This window comes from Podarcis erhardii, assembly GCF_964252035.2.
Source record: "Podarcis erhardii genome assembly, chromosome: 11".
In the NCBI taxonomy this organism is placed as follows: Eukaryota; Metazoa; Chordata; class Lepidosauria; order Squamata; family Lacertidae; genus Podarcis; species Podarcis erhardii.
The window spans coordinates 24305075-24321058 of NC_138501.1; the positions used below are offsets into that span (position 1 = coordinate 24305075).

Consider the following 15984-nt stretch of genomic DNA (forward strand, 5'->3'; position numbering starts at 1 on the left):
TTTCATCTTCGGCATTTCAACTGATAGTTGATTTGGGGGGGAAATAAAATATAATTTAAATACAATTTTAAAAATACTACAGAGCATAATATTTTGCATCATTCTCAAACAAAAAAAGGGGGTCGTCAAAACCATTCACAAGTCATAAACATTTTGAATGCTGTCCTTGATCCTCATGCTATCATTTTGAGCAGTTTTATTAGCCTCGTAAGCATGAGGCCCAGAGTATTGCTTTTAGCAGGGGTAGCAAGCCAAGGAGAACAATTAAGTTTCTCAGATAACTGAGACCATTTACGGAGAACCAGACTTAGCTTTGTGGAATGCCACAAATCACAAGCCTGCTTCAAGGATTGTTTTCAAGCCAAAGCATCTGTGTAGGAAAAGGACAACGTAAAATCGTGATGAGATAGGTTCAAAGTCTCTTCCATTAAATTCCAGTGGATGCTTGGGGTACATCTGCTTAGCAACTACCTGGGTTACTACTTCAGCACTAGTAGAAAACCACCAAAAATAAAAAAACCAGTAAATGTCTTTCCCTAAGACACGCTCTGCACTGACACCTGAAAACCAAATGTCCTGATTATTTAGCTCATGGAAGTCCCACAGGGGTATTGATGTGCATTCGATTACCTTCAAAGCCATTATCTGGCTTACATTGTCTTGCATACATATAAAGCCCTGACCCAATGACAGTCAGGGATAAGTATACTTCTTAGGTTATAAAGCACTGCAAAAAGTGCCAGAAGAGGTGCAGGGTTAATTTTAGAGTTGTGATGCAACAATGGCGTTCATCTTCTCTCTATGCACACATTCCAGCTTTGACATTCTGTCTCTTCAGAGATATGTGATTTTTCAGCATGTTCCCATGTCTTTTAACATTATGTGGAAGTTGCTTCAACAGGCCAAATGTTTTCCATTTTCTAAACAGGAAACAGTTCTAGGGAATGAAATTTGACATGTATAAAATGGCTCTCAGGAGCCACTAAAGAGCATAAAATCAACTCCCGGAAGAAAATAAGCTTACATCCCACTGATACACCACATAGTCACAACTTCACTCCCACAGAATTCAGTTAAGAGCTGCTGACAAAGCTAAGGCTGTCAGGCCCAAAGAGCTATGTCTAACTTTGCCATGGTGGCCTTTCCGTGTTTTTCATACTCTTGCTCCGGTGTAGGAGCTTCCCCTTCTGCTGAACATTCAAACCATCAGAGCTTTCCATTTTCTGCTTTGAAGATGGGTTGACAGATTCCCTCTCTGTAACAGAAGCATGTTTTAGCAAGAGGCTATGCCTGTCTACAGGAAATGTGGATGTTGGTTCAGGCTCAGGCTTGTGTTTTGGAAGTACATTCAAGCTCCTTTCTTCTATTCCATCTGCTCTGTCATCTTCCTGCTTTGGAAAACGCTGACTGGCTCCTGCTCTCTTCACTTTTTGGTCCCTTAAATTCCGAAGAGTTTCAAAGGCCTGGTCCAGTTCCGTTTGCAAGGTTTCCATTTCACTGGCTGCCTTATCCCGTTGCTCTCCACAGACTTTGAGGGAACGTTCCAAAGACAGGAAGAACTCTTTTCCAAACTTTGACAAGGCCTCATCACCTTAAGGGTAAATTAAAAGAAGGTAGGGAGCTATACTGCACCATTCATTCAACCTAAACAATAGTAAGGCATAAATAAGCAGTTGATTTGAAACTGTTTGTGATAACATAGTATTTAATGCATTTCAGTGATCAACTGTATCTTCTCAATGTGCTATTTATCATGAACCTAGAAAAAATTGTAAGCTAGAACATTACCAGAGAGCCCTGTCAGCTATTAGAAAATCAACAGGTTATAGATGCCTTTCATTATCAAATAAAGCCCCAAATGTGCTTCTGGCATGTGCAAAATTTGAGCTTCCATTGACGGGATATTGGGTATCCCTTGCAACAAAGATGGGGAATCTGTGGCCCTCCAGATGTTGTTGGACACTTCCAACTCATCAGCAAACATGGTATGGGATTATGGGAGTTGTAGTCCAATAACACCTGAGTCAAGGTGAGCCTTACAATTTCCAAACTGTGGCTGATACTTTAACTTTGAGGATATTGGCTCACAACATAATAAACTATACATTCACATTCAAACACACCATATAAGATACATTCATTGGAGTAAAAGATAAAATCAGGAACCAACCAAAGGAGGAACTTCATTTTTATTTTTATTTTTTACAAAATCTCCTCATTACTGCTCAAGTCTTGAACTAGGTTGAATGTACTAGATCAGCTATTTTCTATTTAACCTAATGCTGAAAATTAAGGATAAATCAGTGATGCAAGATATCTAAGAGTGGCTCTCTTCCCATGCCTTTTTTTTTAAAAAAAGAGACAAGACACCAAGACAAGCCTATCAAGTGCATCCTTTACCAATCCAAATTGTATAAGTAAGGTTCTTACCTTCATGCTGCTGATTCACTGGTGGAGCCAAAGTTTCAACTGCATATTGGATTTGTTCTGCATTGTTCCTAAAAGCAGTGAGGAAGTCTCTCAAAGCTGCCTCTGAAGCTTCTGCTTTAAGTTTTGTATAAGAAGAAAAAACATCTACAAGAGAAAGTGGAAAATTATCAATTGCTCCCTGGAGACCTGTATTAAAAGTATGAAGCGGCAAGAGAGAGAGAAATCTTGCATTTGAGTTGTTTTCAGGTGTTTGAAACACTAAACATTTGTATTTCATGCCTGTCAGTATTTTGAAATTGTTTTTGTTTATGCTGCTATTACAGACATGTATTTACCTTGTAATGGTGAACATAGAACCATGGCAACATTATCTTGAAATGTGTGGTATGCTTGCTTTATCCCATCAAAGACAGCTTCGGTGTACTTAACTTGAAGATTATACAAATTTCTGTGGAAGTTAAGTTCAGCTTGCAAAGCAAGTATCTAGGAGGGGGAAAGCAACAAAATGCAATATTAGGCATCAATGAGCCTAATGCATATTGGCTCAATCAGATGTCATGAGATGTCACATGAACCCATGGTTTGCAAACCTTAAACATTCTTCTTTCTTGGCATCTACCTGACAAACACCATCAGTGGCTGACCAGCAAACCAGAATGTAGAAGCATGATTTCAGTCCTGGTTTGAACTTGTGCCAATTGCAGTTGATATGACATCTGAAATAATAAACCATGGCTTCAGCCGTTTGCTGTGCTTTCTAATACTGCTGTGCTATAGAAAAGGAGTCCTACTAGAGAGGAAAATAAAAGCAGTCAAGCAGCTTTTACTGGTGGTTCCACAGCATGTTCTCCTCCCAACTAACCATCCTCTGCTCTGTCTCCCTGCCTAGTAGCTTTAAGTGTTTTGATCTGATTCACTTAGCAGGTGGGCAACATTAATGCACATACAGTGGAAAGCTTTATAGCGGATAACTGCAGATCAAGCTGATGTCAACTGCACAGCTGCAAAGGCCGGTTGAAAGCAATTGGGGGTGGAGTGGGACAGGAAATCGCTGCCCAGCTTGCAGGCTTTGACATGCTGATAGCTTGCACAGAATTCAGCTCTTGTGTCTCCACTGGAGGTAGGTTAAGTATTTGCAGTCCTGAGGAAATTTGGAGTTTTACAGAATGCAACTGAAAGTGAAGAAAACTGTAGCAGGATGAGGGAAAGGTCTTGGGGTATGCAACACTCCCAATTCCTTCTCTCTCTCTCTCTCTCTCTCCCTCTCATGCACACACACACAAAAATGCAGACTTTTTATTTTCTGATGTTTTTGCCAATGCAGAATCACCTGTTGAATGTCCACCTGTTATAGAAACCTTGAATAGTAAGGACACTGATTAATGAGACCACATTGCCACAGCAGGCTGGGAATTTCTATTCTGTGAAGTGTAAGCACCGCATACTGTGTTTGACCGCGCAAAGCACACCTGATGGCTGTGACTGTTTCTGAACAGCACAATCAATGAAATTGAGTGGGAAAATTGGTAGAGACATCAAAGACTCAATTCCTACACGTATATGCCAAACACACATTGCTGGGAATTTTTTTTCCCTATAGCACAAAATGTCCACAATAAAAAATATACATTATGAATTGTGCAGATGAGATTTAGTCTCCCAGCCCAAGGAAGGGGCAAATGCAGAGTCCACTATTAAGAAAGTAAAGAGAGGAACTGTCAAAAAACCATCCATACCATTTGAAGTTCCTTATTGAGAATGTGGAGGACACCAAGGAAAAGGGCAATTTACTACTAATCTTCCCAACAAACCACCCTACTTGCCAACTGCCCAGTACTCTTCCTTCAGACAAAGGACATGTCTCTGAACTGCTAGGTATGTTTTGGAGATACCCACAGTCACCTTCTCTCATTTCCTGTAGCCACATCACAGAAGTATATCCTCTAGGGTGACTATCTCATGAGCTAGTAGGCAGTGATAGTAATCAAACTCTTAAAAGAGTTAGTTGTACCTTTGACAAATGTCTCTGATCCTCAAACATTGCAATATTGTTAAGAAAAACAACAAAAACAACAAAAATAATGAAATATAGAAATAAGTTTTGAGTATTTTTCTAGTAAATAATAATAATCAGCAAATACAACATTTATATGAAGTTTTTAAATGGCACCCTTTATAGACTGCTTTACAGGTTGCAAAACAGGCTTATGCAGCAAGAATCTGTTTCTATTCTAAGAAATAATCTTTGCAACACTTCCCCGTTTCATGCTCCAGTTTGTACAGCTGAGGGGAAAGAGAGCCAAGAACTACAACAAAAACAAATTTATACTTTTTTAAAGTACAAATTATTGCATGACATTTTTTCATGCATTAATCTTTGGCCATGTTTTCCCTGATAATGCTTTTCATGATGCACAAGGCACAAGATTAACAAAGTCCTTGCCCCCCAGATAATGAATGTACTGGGAAAATATGAATGTTTTACTTTTTATGTGGTTTGCTACCTTTACACTAGTACTGCAACATCAAGTAGCAGGAGATAAGTGAAGTACAACAAAGGCATATTTTTGAGGAAACTCATTAAATGGTCACTTCCTTGCCCCCCGAGGGAATCCAATAGCCCACAGAAACATAAATATTATGAAATGGGCCTTAGATAATTTTAACTTCCAAGATTTTTGGCCATCTGTAGCAAGAAGTACTGAGCTAGCTGCCAGATCATCTTAGTGACCTAATGTACTTTCCCAGGCACAAGATCAAATTGTTCCAAGATGAGCTGATTGAAAATGAACAAAGAGCAGCAGATTGGCTGTTCTGCTAGAAATCCCAAGAGAGCAGGCTAGCCCTTAAAGATACTGCTCCACCAGGTGTCTTCTTCTCAGTAGACTCTGGCTGTTTATGTCTCACTATAGTGTTGTGGGGGCAGAAATGAAATTAAACCAGAAGATGGTCTACTTGAGCAACCTCTTGCACGAGAAGAAGCTAACGATAAGCAGTAGAACCTACCCTCCATAACACTGTGTAAGCTCTTGTTCTTCTCTTGTTCTTCCACTCAGAGTTCTTTGGGTCCAGCTAGCTGTCACTTACATTAAATCTTTCCAGTTATTACATAGTGCTGTAATAACTGCAGCTTAATGCTCTCAGGCAACTCAGTGGTTAGAGAGCTGGGTTTAAAATTGTGGGTGCTTTGTCCAAAGTTCTCTCTCTAGTTATGGACCTGCTGCATTTTTGGTCACTCTTGGCCTCAGTTCATCTTGTGTAGGATGGGAATTATTGAATCTTTGTGTAGAATGTAGAGAGTAACAGAAAAAGTAAATGTGATGTGCAAATTAAATTATTAGAAGCTGTTGTAGTATTACAAAGGTTAACTAAGTAACAAGCCAATGACTCGACGTGTTCAGGCAAGGTCTGACAAGCTAATGCTTTATGAGACTCCAGCTACTTCAGCATAGTTTTAAATGTTCCGACCCTGCTTTCTTCCTATACTCAAAGAAACATGGCATCCCTATTAATCAAAACTTGTCTTCCTTGAAGACTACAAGGAGTTGCCTTATACCAAGTCAGAGCACTGTTCTATCTACCTCAGTAACCATTTCTCCCGAGACAGGAAGTAGTTTTCCAGGTTGTCAGGCAAAGATTCTTCTCAATCCTACTCTTTTATCTGGAAATGCCAAGGACTGAACTTAAGACCTTTCTTACATAGTATGAGCTCTAAAATTGGCTTATGGTTCTCCCTGTTCAACACAAATGAAGACTACTAACCTTAATTAACTTAAATAGAGAGGACTGGAATTCCTTGATCTACTTATGCCATTAAGAACAAGCCTCCCCATGCACAAAACTGGAAAGAAGAAAGAAGTCCAACAAAGAAGAATAGCTCCTAAAATCAATGGGCTATGCAGAGCTAACAGCAAGAATAAGAGATCAACATGATAGACAATTTATGGAAGAGTGAAATTTTTGGCTTACTTGAAAAAATATATAACAACCAAATGAAATCGTGGGCAGGATTTGAAATGTGAGCAATGGGAAGAAATGATAATATATGAACTAGAGGAATATATATTAGATGAAATGTGTGATGTAACAGAGGAATACAGTCATGCCTTGGAAGTCGAATGGAATCCGTTCCGGAAGTCCATTCAACTTCTAAAGCGCGGCTTCTGATTGGCTGCAGGAAGTGCGGCTTCTGATTGGCTGTGGGAAGTCAGAGTATAAGAGAAATGTATAACAAATTTGAAGTCTGAAATTATGTTATGGAAATCTAATAAAAAATTAAAAATCTAATTAAAAATTAAGAGCCTTCCCAATTTTTTTTAAAAAAAGAATGGTCTCTCACACTCAAGTGTTAAATGCTTCCATCAGCTAGAGTGTAACATTTCTTTCTGACATGGAACTAGAACGCAGTTTGCAGAACTTCCTTTCACACATACACACCCCAAAAGAAAAGTCAGCACTGCATGATTCATACTTAATTAAAGCTTCACTTGTCAAAGAAAAAAAATGAATGGCTATGATTTAAAGGCATGATACACAGATTGGAGAAGTATACTTATTGCTTGAGCTTTGTTTGCTAGCATTACCACAGCAGATCCTGCTGCTAAAGAGACAAGCAGCTTGTCTCTTCAGCAGAATGAAGTACAACAGAATCAGCCAAAGCTCAAGCTGCCCACACAGCTCCTGCAATATGTGCATGTTAGTCTTTTGGATTGTAGCCTGTATTTTGGATAGATTCCCACTAACGATCTGGAGCAGCCTTAAGCTAGACAATCAAAGGAGACCCACTAATAGATCCCTGCCTCAAAGAGGTCCATTCAATTGTCAGACATCTGGTAGAGACCCAAAGGGATAAGTTCTAGATTGAGAAGTCTAAATTCTAGCTTGAGCAGCATTTAAAAATCAGAATAGAACATGTGAAAGGGCAAAATCATAACTGGAGATCCATTATTTGGAAAATGGGAAATTTTGAAGAAAACATTTGTCCTCCTAACAAACTTCTACATAAACGCTTTTTTAAGTTCCTGGGAAAAAAACACTGTTATTAGCCTATTATGATTTAGCAGAATTTGACATGTTAAGCTAACTTTTCTGAAATATGTATATGTAAGAACAGGAATTGTCTTCACATTGGGAAATGTAAGATACTTCCTTGTGAACTTTTGCCTTTTGTTCCATGGAAGTTTTCAAGCTCCTTCCTGCTTGTTTTAATACAGCTCTTTGGTTCCTGAAGTGGGAAGAAAGAACGAGAAAACCTCCAAATCATATTTAAGTTTCTGTTTTAAAGGAATGGCTGCCTGTTTTTCTGTGTGCCTCAGGAGCTGGCCATGAATAGAAGCATTCATAAGCTCCTATTGTACAAACCCACAAAAAAGTGGCCTTGCCAGCAGGAAGTGAGACTAATGCCTGCACAGCCACTCAACAAAAGAATTCTAACCTTTATACATTAGCTGTGCGATAAGGTTTGTACAAGGGGAAAACTGACCAGTGACTGCAAAGTAGGTCAAATCTGTTAAAAAGAAGGGCGGAGGGAGAGGATGTTAAACTGAAATAAACTCCCCCATTTCCTCACCTGTTGCATTGCCATTTGCCTGGAATAATTTTGAGCCTTTACCAGGGCTTCTGCTGCCCTTTTAGCACGTTGCTGAGGGGCACCCTTGGGGAAGGCTGGAAGCGTCGCAAGCACATTCTCCACAGTGAACTCCTGGCTCAAGGAATTCTCCAGGATTTCCTGAAAAACATTGGGGGGGGAGTAGTAGTAAAAGGAGCACTTTACCCAAGGATAGTTTAAAGGAGCCATTCAATTTCTGCCCCCAATCACAGGTATCAACAGAAAACCCTCAAAGCGTAAATTTAACTGCTAGGCGATTTTACCATAGCTGCAGCATGTGTGATGATAGTACTCTTCCACCTTGTTTCATGCTGATGAAGCTGAAAACCACTTAATTTACACATGATCCTGTAACATGGTTAAGATGGTTGTCACAATACCAGAGGTTACAGCAGGGTAGCTTGCTCAGATCCTCTGCTTCCCTAGCAGTGACACCAAAAGCACATCAAGACAATAGAGAAGGCAACAGAGTAAATAGCATCTGTCACAATGTCGCTCACATTTTAGTCACCGTCCACCAATTACAACGATGCTCAATGATGATGAGTTGTGTAGTAGACAATACGCCACGACACAAGTTTTGCAAGCTTCTTAGGGAGGTACATTTTAAGATTTGACTTATCACCTGAAATCAAGCAGTAATTAGAATCGTATGCCAATAAATACCAAATTATAATTCAAACAGACCTTTCAAAACAACAATAACCCACAATTGTCTATTGTCACATAGCCTTCAACATAGGATTTTTTTTCTATATTGAAAGCTACACGTACAAGGTTAAAATAAAAGACACTGCAAAAGAAGGTATAATCCCCTGTCAGGTTCAGAATGATGGAATTTCTTCTCTGCTTCATTTGAAGTTTATGGCTACACTTAGTGCTACAAAACATTTTGAAAGTGTACAATTAATAAGAGAAACCACACAGCAGGCTGTGGAGAAAATATTTTCAGCCAGGGATTTAGGTGCCATGAAGCAGAGGTCAAAACCTCTATGAACAGACTAATTTACTATAAATCTTTTCAACTTGATTAATGTTGTTGATCTCTGTGATAAAATAGAAAACTCCAGTCAGGACTAGCCTCTCATGAAGAGTGTGCATCAAATGCAATGGAACTTGGACAATAAGGATCTGAATGTTAAGTAATAATTGGGAGTAAAAGTATAAAAGAGCAAAGAATAAACTGGGTATAGATGGCGAGAAAATTGAGGGATATGGGGAGGAATCGAATTGGTGTGTTTCCACTAACAGAAGACACCAATAGAAAACTGTCAGAGATGCTCCCCTGCCCCACCAGGGGACTCTCAAAAGCAGAAGGGGGGTGCAGGAAGGTGTGAGAAAGAGATTGTGCAAGTTATTGCCACAAGTAGAAGAACATTACAGTGGTGCCTCGCAAGACGAAATCCGTTCCGTGAGGCTCTTCGTATAGCGGTTTTTTCGTCTTGCGAAGCAAGCCCATTGACAGCTTAGCGGATTAGCGCTATTAGCGGTTTAGCGGCTTTTAGCGGATCAGCTGATAAGCGGCTAAGGGCTTAGGAAAAGGGGGGGAGGGGAAAAACCCCGCAGGAACTCGCAAGACATTTTCGTCTTGCTAAGCAAGCCCATAGGGAAATTCGTTTTGCGAAGCGCCTCCAAAACGGAAAACCCTTTCGTCTAGCTGGTTTTCCGTCTTGCGAGGCGTTCGTCTTGCGGAGCACCACTGTATTAGATTTAGCTTTACTCCCCCTCCACCCCACAGCACTGGATTCTAGTGCATGGGAAAGAAACAGCATAATACATTTTTCGAAATACACATCGAAAGCACCTTTGAATCCATTTCCTTTTGCCATTTTAGCTGTATTAATTGGGTAATGGATTGCATTCACAATCCACAATTACCCATGTGTGAAATTGAGCAAGCGCTTCTTGGCATCTTTATACAAGCAGCATTATGGATAAACAACAGTATGCATCCAAGAGATGTAAAAAATAACTATTATCAAACCTATTAAAATAAACACAAAACATTGCTGATCTTGAAGTCATCAACAAGGTGTAACAGTGGAACAACAAGCAAGATCTTAGCATCTAAAGGACTACTATGGAATCTGTGGAACCTGTTGCCACTGTGTGTGTGTGTGTGTGTGTGTGTGTGTTTGTGTGTGTAGAAGGCTGAGGATTCCCTTCACAAGATTGAAAAGAAAGGGAAGAGGGTGAAATGGCTGCTAAGTGATGCCAATGACTTTGTAACTTATAAAGTATAACAAATAATTTTCGTAGATTTGACTGTGGTTTTACTGTATGTATAGTGACTGTTGGTTTATGCGTGATACCATGGCCTTTGGTTAGTGCAATAAAAGTTTATGACACTGATGACAACATCCTCATTTAAATAATAATTATATTGTTGCTCTCCCTAAATTCTCTCTAGGGGACAGTTTACAGATAAGGATACACCCGCCACTGGTGCAGGACAAGGGAGGAACAAGAGCAATTGTTCCCTGAGAAAACCAGGTTGAAATTTGCTTTTTTTCATACGCAACAGCAAGCAGGAGGTAACAGGCATTGTCTCCCAGTCCATCATCCTGACAGACACTTCACTAATAGGTAACAATGATCTACCTGAACTTTCATGGACTTGCTGTGCATTTTCTTGATACAAATTAAATGCTAGTTTATGCTTTGCATCCTACACCCAACACAATGGATTCACTGGAAGATGTTAAGTCCTACGTTTCCCCTTACAGGTAAGGCATTTCAGTCAATACGAAAAAGCAATGGGCATCATTTTTCATCATAATGCTGCTTCTCAGGAATGCAGCTAAACAGATGAAAGTTTGAGATCTCAGATGGGGGGAATGTAGGCGATATTTCTGCCAAGACAGAAAAGAGAAGAGTCATTAAGATGGTGTGCAGCTTCCTATGCTCAGTTTGGGGCTTGTCTTCTCCCTTCTGTCTGGGTCTTGCAGAGTAGTGCTTCCACAGAATGCAATGATCAAATCTACTTTTTACCCAAATGCTTCTGGTAGGCAGTGTGAGCCCACTTATAGCTGTCATGTGATCCAGGAGCATATTAAAATTGATAAAATTAGAGTACAGTGCTTTACAAAAGCACCTCTCGGAATAGTGAGGAACAAAGTGCAGGGATGAGATAAGAAGGGAAGCGATAACAGTGAAACTCCACTTCAACAGAACATAAAACGTGGTCGAAAGCTCTGACATAGATACACCATGAAATGTAGCTGGTTGAAGTGCTGAAAATTATTTATAGAAAAGTCAGGTTTTTAAAGCAGTGACCTGGGAGGTTCAGCGCACCACTTCTCCATCTTCCCTTAAGAGGAGCTCCTCGTCCACCAAACTTCAGAGTGCTTAATAGATCTTATCTTAGAAAACCCTTTTGAAGAAAGTCAGTGTTGCCATTATTTTTTTTAAAAAAGATAAGGAACTGAAGCTGATAGATCACAGCCTGCAACTTGCCACCAAGCAGGGCCAGTACATTTGTCTCTTGGAAGACACTGGCCGTATGAGTTGGTTTAATTTATATGTTTTATCAGTCAAAGCATTTAAATCACCAGTTAAATAGGAAAGCCGGTACAAGCCATTACGGTGGCAAGTTACTGCCATCTACAGACCAAAGTAAGTAGCATCTACATCACAGACAAGCAACCACTTCTGCTAGTTGATAATGTAGGTGGTAACAGCCTGCTCTAACACACACACACACACACACACACACAGAGAGAGAGAGAGAAACCATGAGAGTGAGAGAGAAATAGAGAACTTGAAGTTAGAGATCTGCTTCGTCTACAAATTCAGATTTAATGTTACTAATATTTGACCCTGACCGTTCATCTAGTACTCTGTTGTACTTTAATAGAGCAGGAACAATGGAATCTGCTACTCTGAGTGGCCTGCAATACCAACTCACCAGTGGAGCTTGGGGGTTTTCAATTGCTTTGGGACATATTGCAGTCTTTTAAATTACCAACTGATTGCTGGGTTTATTTTAGCCACTTTTTTAAAAAGGTTATTAGATTGTGCCTAATTTTTCACAGAAAGTCAAACGATGAAATTCTAAAAACAATATTTTAATCAAGTGAAAGAAGACATTTATTTGGTTAAAAATAATCTCATTGGTCAATCACCACTTCTAACCTAGATGAAAAGCAATTAAGATAGCACCATGCCATTTCTTTTGTTGTTGTAGCATTGGTATATGCTTGTAGCATTGGTATTAGCACAGCTTGATCATGCCTAAATTGATGCTCAAACAAAATGAGCTGGAATACTAATCTGACAACAGATTGCAGCAATCAGTGTGAACATGTGCATTACAACTGTGTGGTTTTAAAACAAATACAACAGGTTATCTGGTGAGCATACAACTGATATTAATTGGTAATAGCATCATGGGTTTCTGTTAGCAACCTTGAGGATCAGCCATCATATTTAAGGCTCTTTTATGAATAATCAAACAAATCCATCAAATATAACCAATTTCCCATTGAAATTGTTACAACCCAGTGATCTGGATTTAAATATGTATATTTCGGGAAACTTCCATTTTAAATATTCCTTATTTTGGACTCCCGGGAATGGCAATTGCTTGTAGCAGTAGATTACACATTCTGATCTGTTTGCACTATCTGAACCTAGTTTTTTTTGGAAAAACCTAATATATATATATATATATATACTATAGATTTAAAAAACATATATATGTCTGATTGTAGAGTAAACTAAAACCAACATTCTCCCATGAGACCAATAAGGAGGAGGAAACTGCATGGAAACGGCATCCATGCTAAGCCCAGTAATAACTTGCAGGTGGGAGGGAGATTGATAGAACATTATTTTACGGTACAGTTCTCATGTTAAAATGCTCATGCTGCTTTTGATAGATACGCATGATATATTACTTCCCTGAAAGTGAAAACACAATTCTTTCATGTATCATCTAAGGCAAAATTGCCTCTGGAGGTGTCCAGAAATACTGGCTGGCACATAGGAATTCTATTCTTTAGGTTGAGGCTGCAATTCTTCAGGAAGCATTAACAGAAGAATTGCTAGAGATCCGGGTAACAACAGTGCCATTGCTTCTTGCTGTTCCAAAATCCATGTTGTAAAAAGAGCCCTTCATTTATTGAATCCCAGAACATTTCTTGTTTCACAGATTTAAGCATGCTTGCAGATCCCAATTCAGTTATTCTCAGGGTGCATTCAGACATGGGGAACATTGTGATAGTTTTCCTGATTATAGTGCTAGCACTTCTGTTCTGTTTTCTAACATTCCTTTCACACCGCAGTACCTGTACCTCGGTCTAAACCACCGAGCCTCTTTGGCTTGCTGATCACAAGGTCAGCAGTTCGAATCCACATGACAGGATGAGTTCCCATTGCTTTGTCCCAGCTCCTGCCAACCTAGCAGTTCGAAAGCATACCAGCGCAAGTAGATAAATAGGTATTGTTACAGCGCAAAGGTAAACTGCATTTCTGTCTACTCTGGCTTCCATCAGGGTGTCCTGTTGCACCAGAAGTGGTGTAGTCATGCTGGCCACATGACCTGGAAAAGCTGTCTGTAGTCAAATGCTGGCTCCCTCTGCCTGAAAGCAGAGATGAGAGCCGCATCCCATAGTTGAATTCGACTGTACTTAACTGTCCAGGCATGTGAGCCCAAAGTTTCCACCTAGGCTGAAAGTTGTCTAATTAAAGCCTAGGATTTGACATTAGAATGTTAGTGTGTTTGAATTACTGTAATGAATGAGAGATTCATCCGTAGGGGAGGGGTCTGCAACAAATACTGGGCAGGTTGACAATTTCTAAGATGCCGACAGAATGAGATGTGATACAGCAGAAAGTGTTAGGGGTTAAGAGTCTTTTTCTGGGGATCTTCATTGTAGAAATAAATGCTTGTTAGTTGCCATTTATAATCTGCTTTCAGATTTGAAAAAAAGTAAATATTAGAATGGCAAAAAAAGAAAAAAAGAGTTTATTTCTTTCACAAACTGCACGTGTCACCTTTGAGAACTGGGAAGCTAGATTTTAAAATGTGTTTGTTATGTACAATTTTTTATAATACAGGTTGTAGTCAGCTATGTTTTACTCAGAGTAGACCTGTTGAAATTAAAAGCCCATAAGTACCTAAGGTCCATTAATTTCAATGAGTCTACTCTGAGTAAAAGTTCTTTGCTCACAATCCACAAATGTCATTTAAAATCTCTCTGTTGCTTGCTCACATGTGACCTTTAAGACTCGACATCTAATACACCCAGGCAGAGGAGGTACTGCAAATGTTTCTAGAAATTCCAGCAATAAAAATACAAAATTCATATTCTCTGATTAACAGTTGAGTTAATTTTCCTTAGCCAGCTTGCTTCCGTAGATGAATTACATAACGGAAAGATATTTTATAGCACAATTTAGCCAAACTGGTGAATTTCCTGGAAGACCCAATAGAACTCAAGGAATTTTGCTAAATCTCCACATCAAACTAGTGGCCAAAAGCATCAGCTGTCAGCTGCTAATTCCTTTCCCTTTGATTCTTGCACTCCCCGGTGTACACGCTTATTCATGAGACTTCAGGAAACCCCTTTTGTCTCCATCTCCATGGAAGAAGCCATAAAGAGACTACTAAATAATTCATCATAGCCACCCACTTACCAGTATCTCACTAACCTAAGGCACTAAATGTCCTTGCTTACTAACACCATAAATATCTGTTCGCAGCTCTCTAGAGGAGGTTAGGTGCTCATGTTCTCATATAAGGCGGATATTGCATTCAGAAAACAAATTAGAGATAATTAGGCCTGCATCTCTCTTAATTATTCATTAATACGTTTTATTTGCTAGGTCAGCTGATTCAAAATACAACCTCAGAATAAACGCCAGCAAAATTATATATAATATAGAAGACAGGCAAGACTTATGTATCATATGAGCTTCTTAATGCTATTTGCTTCTGAAAGAATAATAAGCATCTTTTTTTTCAAAATGTTAAGGTTATTCAAAAAACGAAATATAAAATTGATCTTGTACCAAAAAAGTAACTGCATACAGAGAAACACCACCCCCATATACTTCCCCATCTCCTCCTTTCCAAAGCTTTCAACTCATGAAAGGCTAGTTTCAAGGCCCCCTCAACCCACCCCATTCAGTAGGCTCCCTTAACCCCAGTAGAGCATTTGGGGAGGGTGGTCCTTGGGGAGGAGGGGGCAAAGAACTCAGCTTCCATCAATCTTCTTATACACATTTAACTCTGGATCCATGGGTGTGTCAGAGTCTTGAGCCTACAGATTACTGCTACAAGCTTCCAGAGTTAGACAATTTATGGTTTCTAAAGTGTGTACAAAGGACTGTAACTGTTCTTCCCATTTATTGTTTATTTGCTTACTTATAACTTACTGGATATGGCCTCCATAGTGTTTGCAAACAATAAAGTAGGTTACATTGTCGATCCAAATTTGCTGTGATTATTTAATATGCAAGGGACATTTCTTGTCTTTCCTTAAAGGAAGATATTAGATGTGTAGTACAATCCAAACCATGGCTACTTGGGAGTGGGCCCAATTGTATTAAATGAAGAGCTTACTCTCAAGTAAAGGCTTCTGGCACTGCAGCCTTAATTATTTAAGATTCAATCAAAAAACAAATTAAAAACAGAACAGTGTGACTTTAATTCTACTTAAAAAGCAAATAATGGCAGCTTAGCTATGAAGTTGCTAATAAAGCCTCAGCCACAATAAAGATAAAGTAAGGATAAATGGGGAAAATTAATTTCAAATGAGATTATTAAAGCCTTTTTTAGTTTTCTTCATTTGTTAGGGACCCAATTATCACATGGCTAATTAGACTGCATTATAACACACTTTAAACAACGCCCAAAGATAATAATCTAATATAATGTCACACTCTATTGCCTCGGTGGGGGAAAGGAAAATTGCTTACCAATATGCTCATTTGGTCTCACT

At 39.2% G+C, this 15984-nt stretch overlaps 1 protein-coding gene across 7 annotated transcripts in view; it reads right to left on the bottom strand.

Moving 5' to 3' along the window:
- Positions 1-641: 641 nt before the first annotated feature.
- Positions 642-15984, bottom strand: part of LOC309352128 (uncharacterized protein) — a 48153-nt gene continuing 32810 nt past the window's right edge. For 6 of the 7 annotated variants that reach the window (XM_081880456.1, XM_081880454.1, XM_081880458.1 and 3 more), the window contains 4 exons: positions 8000-8158; positions 2766-2913; positions 2431-2574; positions 642-1591 (listed from right to left, as the gene is read on the bottom strand). In XM_081880456.1, coding sequence (XP_081736582.1) covers positions 1122-1591; positions 2431-2574; positions 2766-2913; positions 8000-8158 — 921 coding nt within the window. In that variant the 3' untranslated portion in view covers positions 642-1121. Of the gene's footprint in view, positions 1592-1624; positions 1645-2430; positions 2575-2765; positions 2914-7999; positions 8159-15984 lie in introns of those variants that run through there. The other variant, XM_081880460.1, reaches the window with a different exon arrangement.